Genomic DNA, 20,462 nt, shown 5'->3' with positions numbered 1-20,462 from the left:
ACTCTTTTAATAAATGGTTTATTGTCTTATGCGGTAAATTTATTCATATTAAAAAATATTGGTGTTTAGAGTTGTATTGTCATTTATCTTTGTAGCTTCTTTGTATTTATAGACATAGAAATTTAGTAATTCTTCGATGGGTGATCCACATTTATTAACTCTATTGTTGTTAACAGCGCATAAAACCTACGTCTTGAATTATAGAAAGGAGTAATGTCGTCTCTTATGTCTACTGACGAATTAGGGAGTCATTCGTAATACAAAACTCCCTAACTTGCTCTGAGTCCGATATAAGGAGATCGATAACTATATTTTTGATTTAATTATAAAAAAATACTTTGATTTAAATAAATCTTACAGAATTATGTATAAATAAATACATAAGTGATTGATTCATCTAAAAATGTATTTAACAATAAAACAATTATTTATAAATAAAATAAAATTGTACTACTCAATATATTGGTTTAGTTTACTATAATTAATGTGGTAGACCGAATTTATTTAAAAAATTATTTGCAAAGAAATATGATTAAACTTTAATTACTTGGATACATAGCATTGTTTGTCTTTAATTTATTAATTGTGAAAATCATAATCAGTGGATAATAAAACTATGGGATTATCGTTGATAGCGGCTATGATTCGTATGCTATTCCTATGGCCTATGAGCACTCTGGTAGTATGGGTTGACTTCCTTTAAATTTTTAAATTAAATATTATTGAATAATCAACAGTGGCAGTGGCGGAAGCCAAAATTCAAAATAAAAGGGGCAAAATTTAAACAAAAAGAACAAAATATTATAAAAAATAATAAAAATTTAATGAAATTCAATATATTGAAATACGACAATAATGTTTGACCTTCTTTTTTTTTTTTTATGAAAGATCGGTGAATTTTCTAATAGCCCATGTGAAAATTTGTCTTTTGAAATAATATTTGTAAAATCTTAAAAACACAACACAAAACATAAAAAGAAGTGAGCCCTTGGTGCGACGACCTTACTACCTAGGCTACCTCATAAGGGGCGTTGGTCGGAGCAAAAAGGGTGGCCTACCTAGCTCCGCCCTTGAGCAACGACAAGTTTGCACTAGTTGAGGGTGTAATCATATTTTAACTTTTTGAAAAATATCATTATTTTTTACGGCTCAATTTATTCATTTTATATTTAAAAAAAGTTGAAGGTTTTAACATCCCTTTTATTAGAAAAATAAATTCTTTAGTTAAATTGATAAAAACATACGCAGTGTTTTAAAATTTAATTGGTACAATTAGTTATTGAAAATTATATTATTTTTGAAGTTTAGTTATTTAAAAATAAAATGCAACTTCGTAAAAAATTAGTGAGTAAACCAGATAAAATAAACATTTATATCATGTATACTAACTATCTGAATGATTAATTTTAAAAAAATATATTTTCTGAGAATTACGTAGTTTTAAACCAAGTGAAGCTTTAGTCTTTTTGTGCTTAAAAAATTTCATAATTTTATACTCCTATTAGTGTTTGGAATACGTTGTAATTTTAGTTAGTTTAATAAAGTTTTTAATTGTTTTTTTTTTTGCCAAAAAAGTTTTTAATTGTTTATCTTAAAGCATTTTGTTAATATTTTTAGATTTTTCCAATGGATTAGTTTTGCATAGAATGAAAAAATATAACATTTGGATTTATGGTTTATATAATTTATGAATTTTAAATCTATATGAAATCCAAATATTTATACATGTGTTAATTAGAAAAAATATTATAGCTTATGAACTTAATCCCATTATTACGTCCATATCTTTTGCTTTTAAAACACAATTTGTTCGTTTCTTTTTTATTTTTTATACTTTTGATTTTATACAAATACCAAATGCTTCTCTAGTAATCGCTTCATAACCTAATTTATTCAAATCAAATTCAAAATCATGGCAGCAAAGAGTGAAGAAGCTGTTGAAGTTGCCGCCGTTCGCCGATGGATTTGAAGCTGTCGCCGTTCGTGAAGAGATGACCTCCTGCCACCGTTCGTCAGATCCTACTGTTGTCGATGCCGTTTATGCAAGTTGTCGTCGTCTTAAGCCCGCCGCCGTCACGCACCATCGTTTCAGTCAAGTTTTTTTCAGATCTAAAATTGAACCAATATTTTAAATGTTGGTTAATGCATTTTTTGTTTTTTTTTTAACGACGGTGGTGATGAGATGGTGGTTCGATTTTTTGGTGCTGTACAGCCTGCACTCTAGGTGTTTGAAGAAATACTTATGAGAATTGTAATATTTTGGATGTTGGATAACGAATGGTTAACATTGGATAACCGTTGGTTAACTTGTAATAAATTTTATTTTGAATATATCATTAATAAAATCGTTAGTAAACTGTTGCTGAATTTTGTTTTTGTTACTAGTTAACCAATGGTGTACGAATGGTACACCAATAACATTGTTTTAGTACTTTTTATGTAAATGTGTAATAATTTTTATTTTAAATATATGGTTATAAGTTGTAGTATTTTATGTAGAAAAGTCTATTGGCCTCTTTATACTTTTTATACTTTTGTTTTTAGAATACCGTTAGTGAACCGTGAGTAAACCGCTGATAAATTTATAGTTAATTAATTTTTAGTATATCGTTTTTTTTGATAAAATAATATTGTGCATATAAAACATAAATTATTTTCTAGTATACCGTTAATAACATATTAATATACCACTGGTTAATCAAAATCGTATTTCTGAGATTAAAAAAATATTTTTGAGAATAACAAAAGTGAGTTTTGCAAAAATAAAAGTACAAATTGACTTTTTAAAAACAAACTTTGACTTTGTATTTTTGAAAATATTTTAGTTTTTTATAGGTACTTATCTAAAAAGGCCTATACACATTACATTGTTTGGATTGAGTATAAAATTTATAAATTCATAGAGATATATTTAAAAGGTCTAATATCACCAAAAACTTTGACTTTTTTGCCCATTTTCAGTTTTATTCCGACGTTGTAAAATCGTTGATTATACTAATATTCGTATGTTTCACTTTTAACTTTACCCGCAAATACTAAATCGATCTCTTTTTTATTGGAAAGAGGTTCAAATAAGTCATTTATTGTAATTTCATCAAATGGATCATTTATATATGTTTTTTTTACTTTTATTGAATAGAAAAGATTCTAATTTATAAAATTGAGTAAAATTGAAACTCAAATGCATGAATTTAAATACAATTTGCGATTTTATAATGTTCAAGTGAAACTAAAAATAGATTAATTTTTTTTTTGTGATATTAAACTTATTTAGAATAACGGAAGTTTCACATAATCGATACTCTATAAAAGAAATGATAAATTTCAATTTTCTCGCATAAAATGTGGGATTTTAAAGAATGAGAGATTTTCATAATTAATGAATTCCCATGCTATTTTTTCGTGGCAAACGACATACTTAGATGAAATTCATGCATGGTATAAAATTCATAGATTTATTCCTCCAAAAAATTTCGATTCCAGTTATAGTCTTATTAGAAATAGTATTTAGTCTATTCCTTTGCGATGAAGTTATAAAATAACTTCTAAAGTGTTTTTACCTTTTTCAAATCCTAGTCTAATTAGGAATTCAATTTTTCAAAGATACAAATTATACCTATTCGAATTATTTACTTAAAATGAGTCTCTTTCCATTTATAACTCAATATAAATTGATTCTTGGACGATCCAGATTGATTTAAAAAAAATTCCTAATTGAAACTTCAACCGCGTTTTTTTCCTCTCTATATATAATGCTTTTGGACCATCACAAAAATATATATCAATAAATATATAAATATTTTAAAGATACATCAACAATGAAAGGGAAGTTGAAACTTTTCATTAAAATAAATTTTCAACAAATAGTATAACAGTCTGCATTCACAGTTGCAATTTAATGAGGTATTTTTATATTTCTTTTTTATAATTTATATGTGATTATTGTATTGTTCATTCAAATATTTTCAAAATTGTGCAACAATTTGTAATCACAGTCATAATTGAAAGAAATATTTTTATATTTTTTTTTATAATTTTTATATGATTATTATGTTATTTATACATCTTAAAATTTATATAAATTACATTACAATAATATCATGAAATAATTAATGTTATTTGTATGTGAGGTAGAATAGTTGCTCATTCTTCGCTCGTAAATGCAAACATTTGTTTATTTCTCAGCTACTGGACATAGGCAGAAAATACACAATTATAATACTATGTAAATATTTTATATTTTTAATTTAATTTAATTTCTCTATTTTTTATATTTTTTTATTTAATTACCATTATGATGTACCTAATTTCACATTAATTAGCGTACTTATGCCGTTTTTTAAACTAAGAACACATTTGTATTGATTTTTTAATTCTCATATTTCTTTTGGAAAATCAATTTTGAAACTATTGTTTACATAAACTGTTCATAATCTTTTCTGAACATAATTCTGCCATAAAGTAATTTTTGCTACAAAGACAGCCAGTTAAATAATTCGATAATGCATTTTTCATGCAGTAAACAAAAATAAATGCAATTTTCATTTGATAACCATAAACTTAGCATGGAATCAGTTCATATTAGGGATTAGTTTGCATTCACAATTGTTTCATTCTACAATATGCCATTCTCTTAGCTATATTCATCTTTTTTTAATTTTTTTTTAATAAACCGACACACATTTAGAAAATCTATATTCTTTTAAGGCTTATCACCTTAAAAACCCCTCACCTTTTATCCCCAATTCGTTTGCACCCTCACATTGCAAAACCACCAAATATACCCAAATTACGACCTTTCACTTTCAATTGCACCCTCAAACATTAAATTGATCTCTTTTCACTTGAAAAAATAGGTTTATTTTTGCTTTAAATAAAATATTAAGTCCTATTTTAAAATATATACTAAAATTTAAAGTATTGATTTGATCATTTTTCAAGTGAAAATAGGTCAATTTAATGCTTGAGGGTGCAATTGAAAGTGAAAGGTCGTAATTTGGGTATATTTGATGGTTTTACAACGTGAGGGTGCAAACGAATTGGGGGTAAAAGGTGGGGGGATTTTAAGGAGATAAGCCTTCTTTTAATAATTTTTTTATACATATATTACTTATATGCCGACTTGTCATTCAGTTAATAAGTAAAATGAGGAGGGATCACATAAAGCATAACTATTTTTCTCAGAAATTTTTTAGGACCTACATTTATATTATTTGAGCTATAGTTCATTATTTATCTGTTCAATTAATATTAGATTATTAAATATAAATGTTTTTACTTTTTATAATATTTATTATTATAATATAAAGAGAAAATTTGAATATGGGACTCTTAAATTAGAAATTAAAAGAAATTTGTCTCTAAAATTTTGAAAAAACTCTAAAATTTAAAAAAATATTTGTTAATATTTAGAAATACGCTTAAATCCAAAATTTTATTTTTACATAAATTTAAATCACCTTTTACAACCTTTAATTTTTTTTTTTGAAAATGTTGATTAGTTGTAATCCTTTTTAATAATTTTCATTAAATATTTTAGTTTTGAACATACATTGAAGATGTTAATTTATTTTAATAAAAATCAAAATTATCCAAAGAGGTTAACAGCAGAATTCTGGTGTGAACAGGTTCCAAGAACAACAAGGGAGATTTATAGATTTACCTAAAATAAAGAAATATTAATAAAGTTTACCTCAACACGGAAAACTTAATAAAAATACATCATGTTTTTATGAATATAGTGTTCCTACTCTCCGTATAGTAAGAATTTATGATTTTACTCCATATGTATAGACACATACTGACATCTCTCTCTCTCTCTCTCTCTCTCTCTCTCTCTCTCTCTCTCTCTCTCTCTCTCTCTCTCTCTCTCTCTCTCTCCACGTGCTTAAGGAGCACACACCTGACACATAAAAAGCTACCATAATCATAAACATGTATTTGACATTTTTTTCTTTCTTTTTTTCTTACATGCATCTGATATCTTTTTTTTCCTTTCTTTTTCTTTTTGACTTTTCAAAATAATATTATATCTTTATGAAAGTATTATCATAATATTTTCAATAAAAATAATATAATATTATTTTTTAGTTGTTTAAATTACTTAAAGAATATTAATAATAAAAAATAAATTTTTATAAAATATCGGAATATATTTAATATAAAAAATATTTTTTTATTTAATAATCATATCTTAATTTTTTTATATGTTTAACATACCCTTATCGTAACATTTTCAAAAAACTGCTGTTATATTATCATGACAGTATCATAATATTGTTATAATATTATAACTATCATAACCTTATCGTAATCATAATTTTATTATACAAATTATCATTATCATAACTATATCATAATATTATTATAATTTTAGCAACCTTATGATAATTTTTGCATAAACTTATATTATGCAATTTATGCATAGTTAGATTACAATTTTATAATAGTATCATAATATTATCACCTTATCATATGATTATCACAGCTTCACATTATCATGTGATTATCAATGTATCATATTGCATTGTCATCTTATTATCATGTCATTATCAGTATCATATGTAGCAGATTAATATATGATAATGTGATGATACTGCTGGATAATATTAGACAAAATCACAGTATCACATTATCATATGATTATCACAGTATTACATTATCATATGATTATCACAGTTTCACCTTATCATGTGATTATCAATGTATCATATTGCATTGTCATCTTATTATCATGTCATTATTAGTACCGTATATAGCAGATTATTATATGATAATATTATGATAACATTATCATACTATTATAATAACGCTAGCATGATATTATCACAATGTTATCATAATATACTTTATTATAACAATATCATGAAATATTATCATGACGTACTTTATATATCATATTTTATCATACTATTATCATAACCTTATCAAAATATACTTTATCATAACAGTATCATAAAATATTATCATAACATTATCATGACGTACTTTGTCATAACTATATCGTAACCTTTTATCATAAACTTATCATATTATTATAATAACATTATCACAATATACTTTATCATACAATATCAAAAAATATTATCATAACATTATCACAATATACTTTATCATAACAATATCAAAAAATATTATCATAACATTATCATGACGTACTTTATCATAACTATATCATAACCTTATCATATTATTATCATAACCGTATAATATTATGGTATTGATATGATAACGCAATGATACAGTTATGCTAACGTTAATGATACCGAAATGATAATTAAGCATTTTTCTTGACAGAAAATCGTTTTTTTCTGCAGTGTTATGATATTGATATGATAACGTCATAGTGATAACAATATGATAATCAGGCGCTGTTTCTGCAGAAAATCGTTTTTTCTGCCGAAAATTGTTTTTTTCATCATAAAATCGTTTTTAATGCAGATTTTCAGATCTTAAACAAAAAAATTTAAAAATAATTTTTTTAGATCTGAGAGTTAAAATAAATCGAAATAATCACCACGAGTTAAGAAAAAATCGCTAAAATGTGTAAGAACGGCGGAGTGAAGACGAAATGAAGGCGGGCGAAGGCGGAGCAATGGCGGAGTAATGGCGGATCGTTGAAAGGAACGGCGGCCGCATGATGAAGAAGAAAAAAAAAATGAAGAAGAAGAAGAAGAAACTGGAGAAGAAGAAAAAATGTAGAAGAAGAGAAAGAGAGAGAGAGAGAGAGAGAGAGAGAGAGAGAGAGAGAGAGAGAGAGAGAGAGAGAGAGAGAGAGAGAAAGAGGGAAGAAAATCTGAAAAAAAAAGGAAATATATATGAGAGTAAAAATAAAATGCTTAGAGTAAAAAAATAATTGGAAATAAGTATTATTATAATAAAAAAAGGCTTTAGAGTAAAAAAATAAAAGTGTTAAAAAGGTGAGGTATTTTCTCTATCTTTTCCTTGTTGAAGTATAATTTACTATTATTTTAAAAAATAGAGTGTTTTTCCTAATTTTCTCGAACAACAAGCCGAAGGGTCCAAGGAGAAACCGTATGTATGTTGGGCCTATGAGATATTCAGCCCAATACAAATACCTAGCCTCAACACACCTCGCTATTTGCTCTTTAAATTTGGCCCAAAATATAGGATATAATTTATAACCGTTATAAATATTTGAATTATTTTTAAAATTTTGAAATTAAAAGATAGTAATGGCCCCTCGATTTCTGCAACTGCAACTCTATAGACTCTAAGTCTATTTCTGCACTCTCTGTAACCGCCTCACCCACTACGCCACTACTGTTACCGCCTTACACATTACTCTGAGAAACATAAAGGAACTACAAACTTTACCAAAGAAAAATTTCTTTTTTGTTTTTTCACTGAATCAAGAATCAGCAGGTACTTAATTTCATTTCCAACTTGTTTGTTTCTCGGGAAAGTTCTGTTCTTGTATGGTTCATAGTGTTTGTAAATGCTGCAGTGAAATCAAACGAAAAGTCTTCTTTTTCTTTTGCTGTTTAGGGTTTTATTACTGCTCATTTTTTTGAGTAAAAAGAGTAAAAACTTTTTTTAATTTTTCTTCTGTGAATTTTCTTGCGACTTGTCAAAAGTATGGTGCATTCTTGGAGTAAGGTCAAGCGCGACAGACCAGACGAAACTCGTCGCCATTTTTATAGAGGGTGTGGCGGGTCTGGTCAGAATATAGTAGAAGGAAATGATAATGTAAATCATTTCCGAAACCCTAACCCTGAAGCAACTACGTATAACCAGAGGAAGAATGGGAAAGAAATTTTACCAAATCAGGGTTTTATTAATCCACATTCCATGAAAAGGAATTCTTGTTCTGTTTTCAAGAATAGGGTCTCGGCCGACAGGAAGTTTTTTGAGGACAAGAAACGACCGTTGGCTCACAATGTTAGACATTATGCTAACTGGAGTGATGCGGTTTCAAGTACTAGCAAAGAGAAGGTTAAGGAGGCTTTAAGATTGTTCGATGAGACGCTTAAGAAATTCGAAGATGATGCGAAGGCGAAAGGAAGATCGTTTAACATTTATCTGCATCAAGATGCTGTTACGGATTTTGGGAAGCATAGATGTGTCAATACGATCAAACGGGTGGGATCAGTTCCGGGAGTTGAGGTTAATGATAGGTTTCAGTATAGAGCTCAATTGTATGTAATTGGGCTTCACCTTCAATTACAGAAAGGGATTGATTATTTGAAGGACGAAAACGGGGTTTTGCTAGCAACGAGCATTGTTGTAGGTGATAAATATAGTAATGAAATGAAGTCGTCTGATGTTTTGATATATTGTGGTCATGGTGGCAACCCGAAGGTTCAAAATCAAGGGCCGCTTAGAGATCAAGTGCTTGAACAAGGAAATCTTGCGTTGAAGAATAGTATGGAGTTCAAAAGACCGGTAAGAGTTATTCTTACTGAAAGTAAGAGTTCCAAAGCATGTGTTCTAGCAGGTCGAAAGAAGACGACTTTAGGCAGCAGTTATGTATACGATGGGCTGTACTTAGTTGAGAAAATGAAGCAGGAAAGAGGGGAATTTGGAAAACTTGTTTTTATCTTCGAGCTGAGAAGAATGCCAGGGCAAGCAGAACGAACTAATACATTTGTAGGCAAATCAAAAAATTGCAGATCCAATAAAGATAGTCGAATCGTGAATGATATTTCTGAAGGTAAAGAGAAGATACCGATCCCTGTGGTGAACTCAGTTGATGATGAGAGGCCCTCAGAATTCACTTACATTGCCCAAATTGCGGAGCACGATCAACCTAGGTTGAGCGGTTGTGACTGTGGTGGTAAATGCTGTAGTTTTGAAGATTGTTTGTGCAAATCAAAGAACGGAGAAGAAATTGCATATGATGCTTCCAAGCGTCTTATCAAGAAAAAGCCCCGCATTTACGAGTGTGGCCATTCTTGCAAGTGTTCTGATTCTTGCACTAACAGAGTGAGCCAACTTGGCATTCAGCTTCAACTCGAAATCTTCAAAACTGATTCAAAAGGATGGGGGGTTAGATCGAGGTCTTATATTCGAGCTGGAACGTTTATATGCGAATACGTAGGAAGAATTGTTGAATCCAATCAAGCATACAAAACGTTCGGAAGTGATGAGTATATGTTTGATGTGGGAGAGAACTACGACGATCGTGTTCGCAACATTCAAGCTGTTCACGAGGCTCGTCATCGCTATTACGAGAAGTCGAATTTCTTAAAGAAAGAATGCGGAATCACCATTGATGCAGGGCAGTACGGTAATGTTGGAAGATTCATTAACCATAGCTGTAATTCAAATCTCCATGTTCAAAATGTTTTCTATGACAGTGTAAATCCTCATGTAATGCTGTTTGCTAAGAGGGACATTGCTCCTCAGACAGAGTTGACGTATGACTATAATTGTAGGTTAGCAGAAGTTAGATATTCGAATAGGAGTGTGAAGGCTAAGAATTGTATGTGTAAATCTGTTAACTGTGTTGGAAAATTCTGCTGACATAGAATGGTAGATTGGTGTTGATGAAGTATGTGTTGTATATTTTTTTTGGTCATGTTGGTTCTGTAAATTTTAATGGTTTTTGATAGATTTTCATTTTAGCATACTAATTCAAGGTGAGACTCTCATAATGCAGAGACATAATTAAGTTGTTAAACCACTAAGTTCATTTCTGAACCCTCTAAAATGATTTTTACACTAGTAATTAAGAAAATTAGCTAGTATTTAATTTCAGACATTATCAAAACAATAATCATTTATCAAAGTAATGGATTCAAAATTAAATATAAAATATTTTACTATCTAAAAATTTATAATGCTAACGGAACATGTGCGTGAATGTCATGTACCGCAGTCGAAAAACACTCCCAATTTGCTATTTTATGGTGGGCTCAAACTCTTATTTTTGTATTATTTTTCATGTAGGTCCGAAAAAAATCCAGCCGTAACCCGCAAAATAGAGTGTACAGCCGGATTTGAATAGCAAAAATGAAGCTCGCCGGGCCCGAGTCGGACTTGTACTTATATGTAAAAAAGCCTTGTACACTCAGGCCGAGCCCAATCCATAAACGTGTCTAAATTGACATATGATTGCCATACATCATAGGCGTTGTCATAATATCATAAAAATTTAAAAATGTAATATTAAATTGCAGTTTTTGCTAAAAATTGATATTTTTGTAATTTACCACGCTAAAGATCTGTCATATTTTCAATAAAAATCAGAGAGTCCATAACAAAAATTAGTTATTATATAGTTCAATTTATAATTTAGACTAATTTTATCTATATTATATATAAAAATATGGATGGAGAAGACATGTCTACAGTAATACCCTAAAATATTAATTAAATTATATTACTAAATATTAGACAAACTCTTGGTTAATTTGGATTACAATACAAACTCTTAATCAGATTAGGAATGTTAACTAAATTAAATTTCTCCAACTATAATTAAAACTACCTACTATTAGTAATTTACTCAACTAAAATATTTTTTAGGAATAATTATGTTTCATAAGTTACACTACAACTTAACAAAAGCTTCAAATGGGATTGGTATCTTGCTCTGGTGCAATAAAAGATACAGGGTTTAAGTTTTCTTAGCATGTTAACTCTAAATTTGTATATGTATAAATTGCATCATCTACGGAATTTATATTGCCTTGCAAATTTTTTTCAAACTTATGGGTTTTTTGCTCTCTTTCCATGGCTATGTAATAGTGAAATGGACATTTACTAGATAAAGTAACAATATTCATTTAACTAATTTTTTTTTGATAATTTATATTAACTAAATTAAATAAATATCTATGTGAATTGATTTTAAAATAAAATAAAATTAAAATATTATATTTATTTCTAAACCAAAAAAAAAGTATGAAACGCAAAAAAATATGGGACCGTTTGGAGGAAACCAATAAAAATGAAGAAGAAGAAGAAAAAAAGTAAGAGAAGACTCATTGATCTCCTTTTTTTGTTAGAAGTCAATGAATTCCTCTTTCTACAAAAACATTAAATAGTTTATATTGTATTAGAATCATTTTACTATCAAATTATTCTAACTTCAAATGTTATTCCTGCTATTTCTGTCCTTTGGTGTATTGTAGTTACGTTTTGAGTAAATTTGTGTAGTACTAATATTTATTATGTTTTGGTGTAACACTTATTGGAGTGTACTGTAAGTTTCTAAGGGAAAAAGAAAAAAAAAATATATTATGTGGTTTAATACTGTTTTTGGTGTAACACTATTTAATTGGAGTACAAGTTTCTAGGGGAAAAAGAAAAAGGAAATATTATGTAAGGACCATGAGTTCAATTACTCGCAAACAATTTCTCTCTAAATTATCAGAAAAAAATAGTATTGATTACATTTGGTCTTAAAACAGAAATTGAAACCTCAATTCAACAGCATAGCTTCTGATTTATTGAGTGTTCACATTGTGCTTTTGTTCCTAAAACAGACATTTAAAGCTGAACTAATCACAAATAGGGAAATGCAACACCATTTTTATAAATAATGCACCCATATTTAATTTTTTCCTTCAATTTGTTTAATGTTAAATTTCTGCATTTATAATATTTTTAGGTCTTTTTTATAATTGGTTTTAATCAAACCAAATCGAACCGAATTAGTCAAGCCAAAATATAATTTAAAAATTCGATTTTGATCATAAAAGTTAACAATTCAGTTATTCGGTTCAGTTTTCGTTTATAACTAAAAAATAACCGAAATAACCAGACTGATTGAAATGTAAAATTACTTAGTTCTATATGTATAACAATTATCCTTTTCATTCATTTTACCTTTCTATTAATTTTTTTTTGATAATTTCTTCAGCCGCCTCTCACACTTTAAATTTCTACCTCCTTATGCCGTCTGCCACCTTATGCTGTTGTCTGCCGCCTCCTTTTCTTGCAGTCGCTGCTTGTTGTCCATCGGTACTTTTTGTTCCGCATTTCCACCGAAGCGTTTGAAGACGATTTTTAGAGAATTATTTTTGCTATTTAGATTGTGATGTGTTAATACTTTTTTCTATTATTTTTTGATGTGTTTTTGAAGTTATTAATATATCTGTAAATATTATTCTTGAAACTTACTAAATTATTTAAATTCTTGTATCTGCTAATTTTGATGTTATGTTAAACTTAGATTTTCGATCGAGCCGAACCAAAATATTTAATTTGGTAAAAAAATTTAATTGAATCAGTTTGGCTTGGAGACTAAAAATTTTAAAAACAGAACGGTTTTAATTTTTAGGGCGGTTCAATAATTAAACTGACCACTCTGATAGCCATAATTCACCTAGCGCCCACCGGAAGTCAAATAAATTTCAAATGTAGCTGTTGGGTCAACTATACCTGTTTTAGTAGAGAGCATATCAAATTTTTAGTTTTCATCTTTTTTTATATGAAAAGTAGAATTACACTAGGTTAGATGGCAGCGGGGTTAGCAGGAGTTAGTGGAATTATTCATTTTTTAAACAGCCCACTGGCTGCCAGAGGAAGGATCGAACTCCTGCCTTCTACATATACATAGTGAGAGTAGCCCACTGGACTGCACCTCACCTGTTCAGCTTGTTCTTTTGTGTTGTCATTTTATTTTTTTATATAATTTTCTTATTTCATTTAATTTTTGAAACTAAAAATTAAAAATTAAAATAAAAAGTAATATTTATAAAAATTGAAACATTAATAATTATTAAAAAATTAAATTGAACAGAAAACTTTTAAATTTTATAATAATATAATTTTTATTTATACAAATTAAAAATATAAGTTTAAAGATAAATTGAATCTATTTTTTTATATCAAATCAGGCTGTTACTTACAAATTTCAGATATTAATGAGAAATTATGAATATTTCTTGACATCTCTTTTTTTAATGCTAGTTCATGTTTTTGCATAGTCTTTTGTTAGTGATTTTGTTTTTGTTTTGTTTCTTTGAATCATATTTATGATGGTTAACTAATTATTGATATTTCTTCCATATTATGTAAGGATATTGGAGTATAAGTTTCTGTTGGAATATGCCTAGAATTCTAATTCCTATTTGGATTAGGACTCTATTGTGGAGTATTTAGGTGAAGGATAACTTTGTTGTCATTGAGTAATTAGGAAGTATAAATCCAATTAGGATTAATATTCCTAATGCCATATAGACTATTTATTCACTATATATACACTACCTTATTCACTTTTTAGAAGACACCAAAAACCGAACACACAATGTAGACATTGATGTGAATAAGGGGAAAAGGGGGTGTGTGTGATGTGAGGAATATAAGTTAATTCTTACCCTTTTGGGTACTTCTTGTAGAGAGTTAAACACTTTATGGGTTTTTCTTCTAAGGGCATATTTACTAGAGATGTTCTCTATTTGGTGATTCTCCACCAATTTTGTACTCCTTTTGATGATTAGTGGATGGCTCGAATCTTTCGCCCGTGGATGTACGCTTTAAAGCAGAACCACGTAAATCTCTTGTGTTATTTATTATTTTGCTATATTATTGTTTGTTGATCAAATCCATAATTAAATACCTACCAATGGTTTCGATTCCGCTGCGCATACCAATCCGGTCAAGAACGGTCACGACAATTGGTATCAAAGATTCAAGAATCGGTATCAATGTTTCAACAATTGGTATCGGAGCCAATTTGGTTTTGAGATTTAATTTTGGATTATGATTATTATGGTAAAGTATTATTTGGAGGATTTTGCTAGACGCAATTACTTGACACAAAGAAGATTATTTGGAGATAGAGAAGCCACCAAATTTGGAAGTGCCGAAAGTCGTCAATGAAGACAGACTTGGGTATTAAAATTCTTAAGGAGATTTTGTTGATGGAGATCAATATGCTACTTTAAACTACAAAGAAAAAAGGTATGACTTTTATAAACACACAACTATTTGAGGATTTTATAGAGCCTTTGTAAGATGAATGATTGGGGTAATCTCTTTATACTCTTATAAAATTCTATTAGTAATATAAAAATTGCTTTTAAGAGTTTGTTGAATGAAGAGTTCGTTTGGGCATAATCAGATTTTGATAAAATCATGATATTGCAAAAGAGATTTTGTTTTGAATAAATAGCAATCTTAGACACAAGATGGATTACAACGTTTGTAATTTGAACGGCGTCACTATTGGATCGCTCATGAGCCAATTTGTTTGGAGATAGGCAGAATATTTTTTATCTGAAATTTATGCAGATTCATGTTGTTCATATCACATATGTGCCAATTTCAATTGGTTTTCCGACTACAACTGAGTTGTTAGTGGAGTGTAGTTATGCGCAACAGTCAATACATGCAGAATTTTGGGATTTTGGTTCAGTCAAGGGCAAGATGCATAATGAGACAGTTAGAACAATAATGAATGTTCAACATGATTTCTATATGCACATGTCTGATATCTCAAAATATAAAACTACGAGTTTTATGGGTTATTTGGTGATGAAGTGAGATTGGATACTGCACTTGTAATGTATGCTCATTGGGTTGGTCGACTTATGAAGATTAAGGGATATGCTACGACCTCAACATTTGTTTTTTGATTTAATCATTATAGGCTATTAATGACGTTTGTTTCTGGTATCAGTTTTAAGACCAACAAAATTCGAAGTTTCGTGAAATTTTGATTGATACACCCGAAGATAGTAAATCTTCAGTCATTTTGGTTTCAGCAAGTTCAAGACGTTCTTGAAACTTGTATGGTCCTCCTCAAAGAACCTCTTTTGGAATAAGTTCAGTTTGGACTTAAATGGAGAAGGTGGAGCACAACAGTAATCACAGTTTATTGGAGAATTCAAGTCAAGGTGGAGATTGTTGGAATATGCCTAGAATTCTAATTCCTATTTGGATTAGGACTCTATTGTGGAGTATTTAGGTGAAGGATAACTTTGTTGTCATTGAGTAATTAGGAAGTATAAATCCAATTAGGATTAATATTCCTAATGCCATATAGACTATTTATTCACTATATATACACTACCTTATTCACTTTTTAGAAGACACCAAAAACCGAACACACAATGTAGACATTGATGTGAATAAGGGGAAAAGGGGGTGTGTGTGATGTGAGGAATATAAGTTAATTCTTACCCTTTTGGGTACTTCTTGTAGAGAGTTAAACACTTTATGGGTTTTTCTTCTAAGGGCATATTTACTAGAGATGTTCTCTATTTGGTGATTCTCCACCAATTTTGTACTCCTTTTGATGATTAGTGGATGGCTCGAATCTTTCGCCCGTGGATGTACGCTTTAAAGCAGAACCACGTAAATCTCTTGTGTTATTTATTATTTTGCTATATTATTGTTTGTTGATCAAATCCATAATTAAATACCTACCAATGGTTTCGATTCTGCTGCGCATACCAATCCGGTCAAGAACGGTCACGACAATTGGTATCAAAGATTCAAGAATCGGTATCAATGTTTCAACAGTTTCTATGGGAAAAACAAAAACAAAATATTATGTAAGGATCATTGGTTCAATACTGAACCAGTATTTATTCTGTCTTTGGTGTAACACTAATTGAAGTACAAGTTTCTATGGGAAAAAGGAAAAAGGAAATATTCTCTCCCTCTTAATAAAGTTGTCCATTTTATCTTTAATAAAATTGTCCACTTTATCTTTATCAGACATAAATTTAAGAAAAATAATTATATTTATGAATTTTATAAATTTTTCCGTACTTTTTTTGTCATACTTTTATTTAATATAAGGTCTACTTGAAATTTACTTTTAATTTACTCATTAGTGAATTTTAAATAGGGATAATATAAAAAAATTGAGTGTAAAATTTAGTTATTTTTTAAAATTGGATAAAAGCTTTGAGACAATTTTTTTTGTTAAAATAGATAATTTTATTGGGACGGAGAGAGTATTATGTAAGACCATGAGTTCAATTACTCGCAAACAATTTCTCTCTAAGTTATTAGAAAAAAATAGTATGATTACATTTGGTTTTAAAACATAAATTAAAAACTCAATTCAGCAGAATATTTTCTAATTTATTGAGTGTTCACGTTGTGCTTTTGTTCCTAAAACAGACATTTAAAGCTGAACTAATCACAAATAGGAAAATGCAAGATAAACTACACCATTTTTATAAATAATGCACCCATGTTTAATTTTAGTTTTTTCCTTCAATTTGTTTATGTTAAATTTCTGCATTTTATAATATTTTTAGGTCTTTATATATTTATTGATCAAAATGCATTTTCATTTGTTTTGATATTTAATTTTTATACTTTTATTTAATAAATTTAAATCATAATACTTCTGTAAAGTTAATATTTCTGACATGACGACACGAACTCCATTAATTCAACGTGAAAATATCTTAAGATCATTTTCGGCTGTGTAATACTAAGAAATTAACCTCAAATGTTTTTTTTTTTTTTTTTTTGATTAAAGACAATAACCTTACACAGCAAGGCCAGCCAAACTAAACAGAAATAAACCTACTATCAGCTAAACAACTCTTCAATAAATCTTCATTCCAAGTCTGCATCCATTGTGGCTGAATTTCTTCCATCCAAATTCGACCCTCATCTGACTCCGCCTCTGCAGCTATCATGTGAGCTAGAGAGTTAGCCTGTCGCTGGACAAACCTCCATTTCACGCCCTCAAGGTTCATTGCAGCAGCTCTGATGTCATTTAATATATCTCCAACTTCTGTTAAATACTCCTCATCATGGGTTAAAGCTGAAATTAGTTGAGCTGAATCAGATTCAAATTCTACCAACTTTAGAGAGCACTCGGTTGCTATCTTTAAACCCCATAATAAGGCCTCTGCTTCTGCCTCGAGCACAGATTGTCTCATCTGGATGTTCTTATTCCCAGCAATCACAACTTCACCTGCACAGTCCCTTCCAACAAAACCAATACCCCATTTACCTCTTCTCGCCATCCCTGCATCAGAATTCATTTTAATCCAGTTTTCCATTGGTCTAGTCCACACGGGATCCCTCTTCTCTGAATTTCCGCAGCTTTTAGCATTAGCTTCCTTGAACTCAGCCAGTGTCTTATAGCACAAAGAAATAACAACCTCGTAGGGAATATCATTACTACAAAAGCAGAGTTGATTTCTTCCATACCAAATGGCCCAACACATAACCCAAAACAGTTCAGTCATTTCCAGGTTCCAGGAGCTGCCATACGAATCCACCCATGACCAAAAATCTGCTGCAGGAAGTCTCCTAGTATCCATACCTAGCGTACAACCGAACCAAATACCTCTAACCCAGCCACATTCTTTGAAAACGTGAGTCAGGGACTCTCTTTCTCCACATCTCGAGCAAAGACCATCACCTAGCGAGGTTCTATGACCATCACCTCAAATGTTTTTGGTATTTCATCAAACTCAATTTATTATTTATTGATTGCATTTTAATTTCTTTAGTAACTAAATTTTATTATACTATTAAATTATCAAGCAAATATCTTTCAGTTATTTGTAAATTTTATTATTTCTGTGTAATTAACTGTCATGAAAACTTGAAAAATTAAGTTAATTTTAAATGTGTAAAATAATCTATCTTTGCTAAAAGTCCCAATTTAATCATAAAGTTTAAGAGCAAATTATTATAAGACCCTTCATATTTATTATAAATAACACTTTAATCTGTCCTATTTAAAAATCAAATTATATGGTCTATCACTTCTATTTCTGTAAACGACTTAATTCTTCCGTCCATTTTTTGTGTTAGTCAACCAATTTAAAAAAACTATATGATCCTCCATTTCTGTTTTTCTCAACGATTTTGTCTTTCACTTTTGTTTTTGTTAACGATTTCGTCTTTAATGTTTTAAAAAATAATTTATTACTAAGTCCTTTAATTTCGTTGACTAACACCAAAAATGGATGGAGGGACTAAACGGTTGATGAAAACAAAAGTGAAAAATTATATTATTTAATTTTGGCCTAATCACTCAAAAACCCCTCACCTTTAAACTTTTTTTCAATTCCACCCCGACGTTGAAAATTTGTCAATTTCACCCACTTTTGAATTTTCCGTTTTCAATTGTACCCCAATATTTTAATTTTTGTTAATTTTTTTACTTAAATGATGAAATCATTCAATTCATTAAGTCTAAACATGAAATTAAATTTTTTTTTATTCAAAAAAGTACAAATACCTCCTTTATTTTTAAAAACTAACAAAAAACCATAATCAAATTAACACTAATTTAAATTCTTAATTAATTTAACTAAATTTAAATAAATTTTAAAAATATACAATCAATATATGCGAGACATGGAGAATGTTTTAAACAAATTTCCAAACGCAAAAAACGTTAATTTAATTTTTCAGGGTACAATTGAAACACAAAAATGCAAAATAGGGTAAAATTGACAAATTTTCAACGTCAGGGTATGATTGAAAAGGGGCTAAAAGGTCGGAGTTTTTTAAGACATTAGGCCTTTAATTTTCGAATAGGAGGAATTACAGTGTGAATTATAACAAATGTGGAGAAATTTATAATAATTTGTTCAATTTTTAATTTTTGTGATGTTATTTTTATTCTTTTTTGAAAAATTGTGTGTTTGATTATGTTATTTTCTATAAATTGCATATGTTGGCAAAAACTGAATGAGCTTTAGCAATTTTAACCATTGAATCATGTCCTTGAAATTGTTTATAATTTATAGGCCTAATTATTTTTTAAATCTAAATATTTGTGTTATTTTTTATCATTTATGGTCAAATTTTTATTTTTTATAATTATGTTCAATTTTAAAGTTTTTTTTTGCAATTATAACCAAAACTTTATTTTTTTAATTCAAACCTTTTTATTTTTTTTATCAATTGAGACCAAGTGTTTATATTAACTCTTTTAGAGGTTAGACATTTTTTTAAAATCTGGTCATAGTTGATAAAAATTCAAAATTTTAGATTTAAAAAATAAAACTCAAAAATTTTGGTTACAATTTCAAAAAAAGGTCAAATTGGAGATAATCGTAAAAATTAAAAGATTTTATCGCAATTGATAAAAAAAAACGCAAAGGTTTGGAAAAATGATTAGTCCTATAATTTTTAAAATTATCCATTTTATATAATAATTTATCATATTTTATTTTTGTTTGTTTTGGTCTTGATTATTCTCCTAAACTTAACATGGAAGACCTTTATGTTTTTTTTTGTGAGGAAGACCTTTATGTTTTTAAACCTTAATTTCTAACAGAAATTATCTTTAACAAATTAAAAAAATTATTTCTAAATCCTTATCTATTCTTCTTAATCAAAACTCAATTGTGTTTAAATTTACAACCTCAATCTAATTGAGCCCGTTTCGGTTGCTCAAGAAATTTCAAGTTTCTATTTACATATTATCACATAATATTAAGTTTTCACTTTAACTAAAATGATCTTATACTAGTAATTAATTCTAAATTTAGAAATAAAAAAGGAATTGAAACTTTTTAATCCTTATGCAAATCCAATTATTTTAAATTTTATGA

General features: G+C 28.7%; 2 protein-coding genes across 2 annotated transcripts; one reads left to right on the top strand and one right to left on the bottom strand.

The window, feature by feature from the left end:
* The first annotated feature begins 8,028 nt into the window (after window positions 1-8,028).
* On the top strand, window positions 8,029-10,555 carry LOC126674745 (histone-lysine N-methyltransferase, H3 lysine-9 specific SUVH5-like). The gene has a single exon (XM_056104915.1). It carries the CDS (start codon window positions 8,599-8,601, stop codon window positions 10,483-10,485), a length of 1,887 nt encoding a protein of 628 aa, XP_055960890.1. The 5' UTR covers window positions 8,029-8,598; the 3' UTR covers window positions 10,486-10,555.
* A 6,889-nt stretch (window positions 10,556-17,444) lies between these two features.
* Window positions 17,445-18,209, bottom strand: LOC126672948 (uncharacterized). The gene has a single exon (XM_050366894.1). It carries the CDS (start codon window positions 18,207-18,209, stop codon window positions 17,445-17,447), a length of 765 nt encoding a protein of 254 aa, XP_050222851.1.
* Window positions 18,210-20,462: the final 2,253 nt, after the last annotated feature.

The sequence above is a fragment of the Mercurialis annua genome, linkage group LG3, assembly GCF_937616625.2.
Source record: "Mercurialis annua linkage group LG3, ddMerAnnu1.2, whole genome shotgun sequence".
NCBI classification, from domain to species: domain Eukaryota; kingdom Viridiplantae; phylum Streptophyta; class Magnoliopsida; order Malpighiales; family Euphorbiaceae; genus Mercurialis; species Mercurialis annua.
This window is presented reverse-complemented; position numbering and strand designations above follow the sequence as displayed.

Coding starts and splice junctions, on each gene's coding strand:
- LOC126674745 (XM_056104915.1), top strand. CDS start 8,599: ATGGTGCATTCTTGGAGTAAGGTCAAGCGCGACAGACCAGACGAAACT.
- LOC126672948 (XM_050366894.1), bottom strand. CDS start 18,209: ATGGATACTAGGAGACTTCCTGCAGCAGATTTTTGGTCATGGGTGGAT.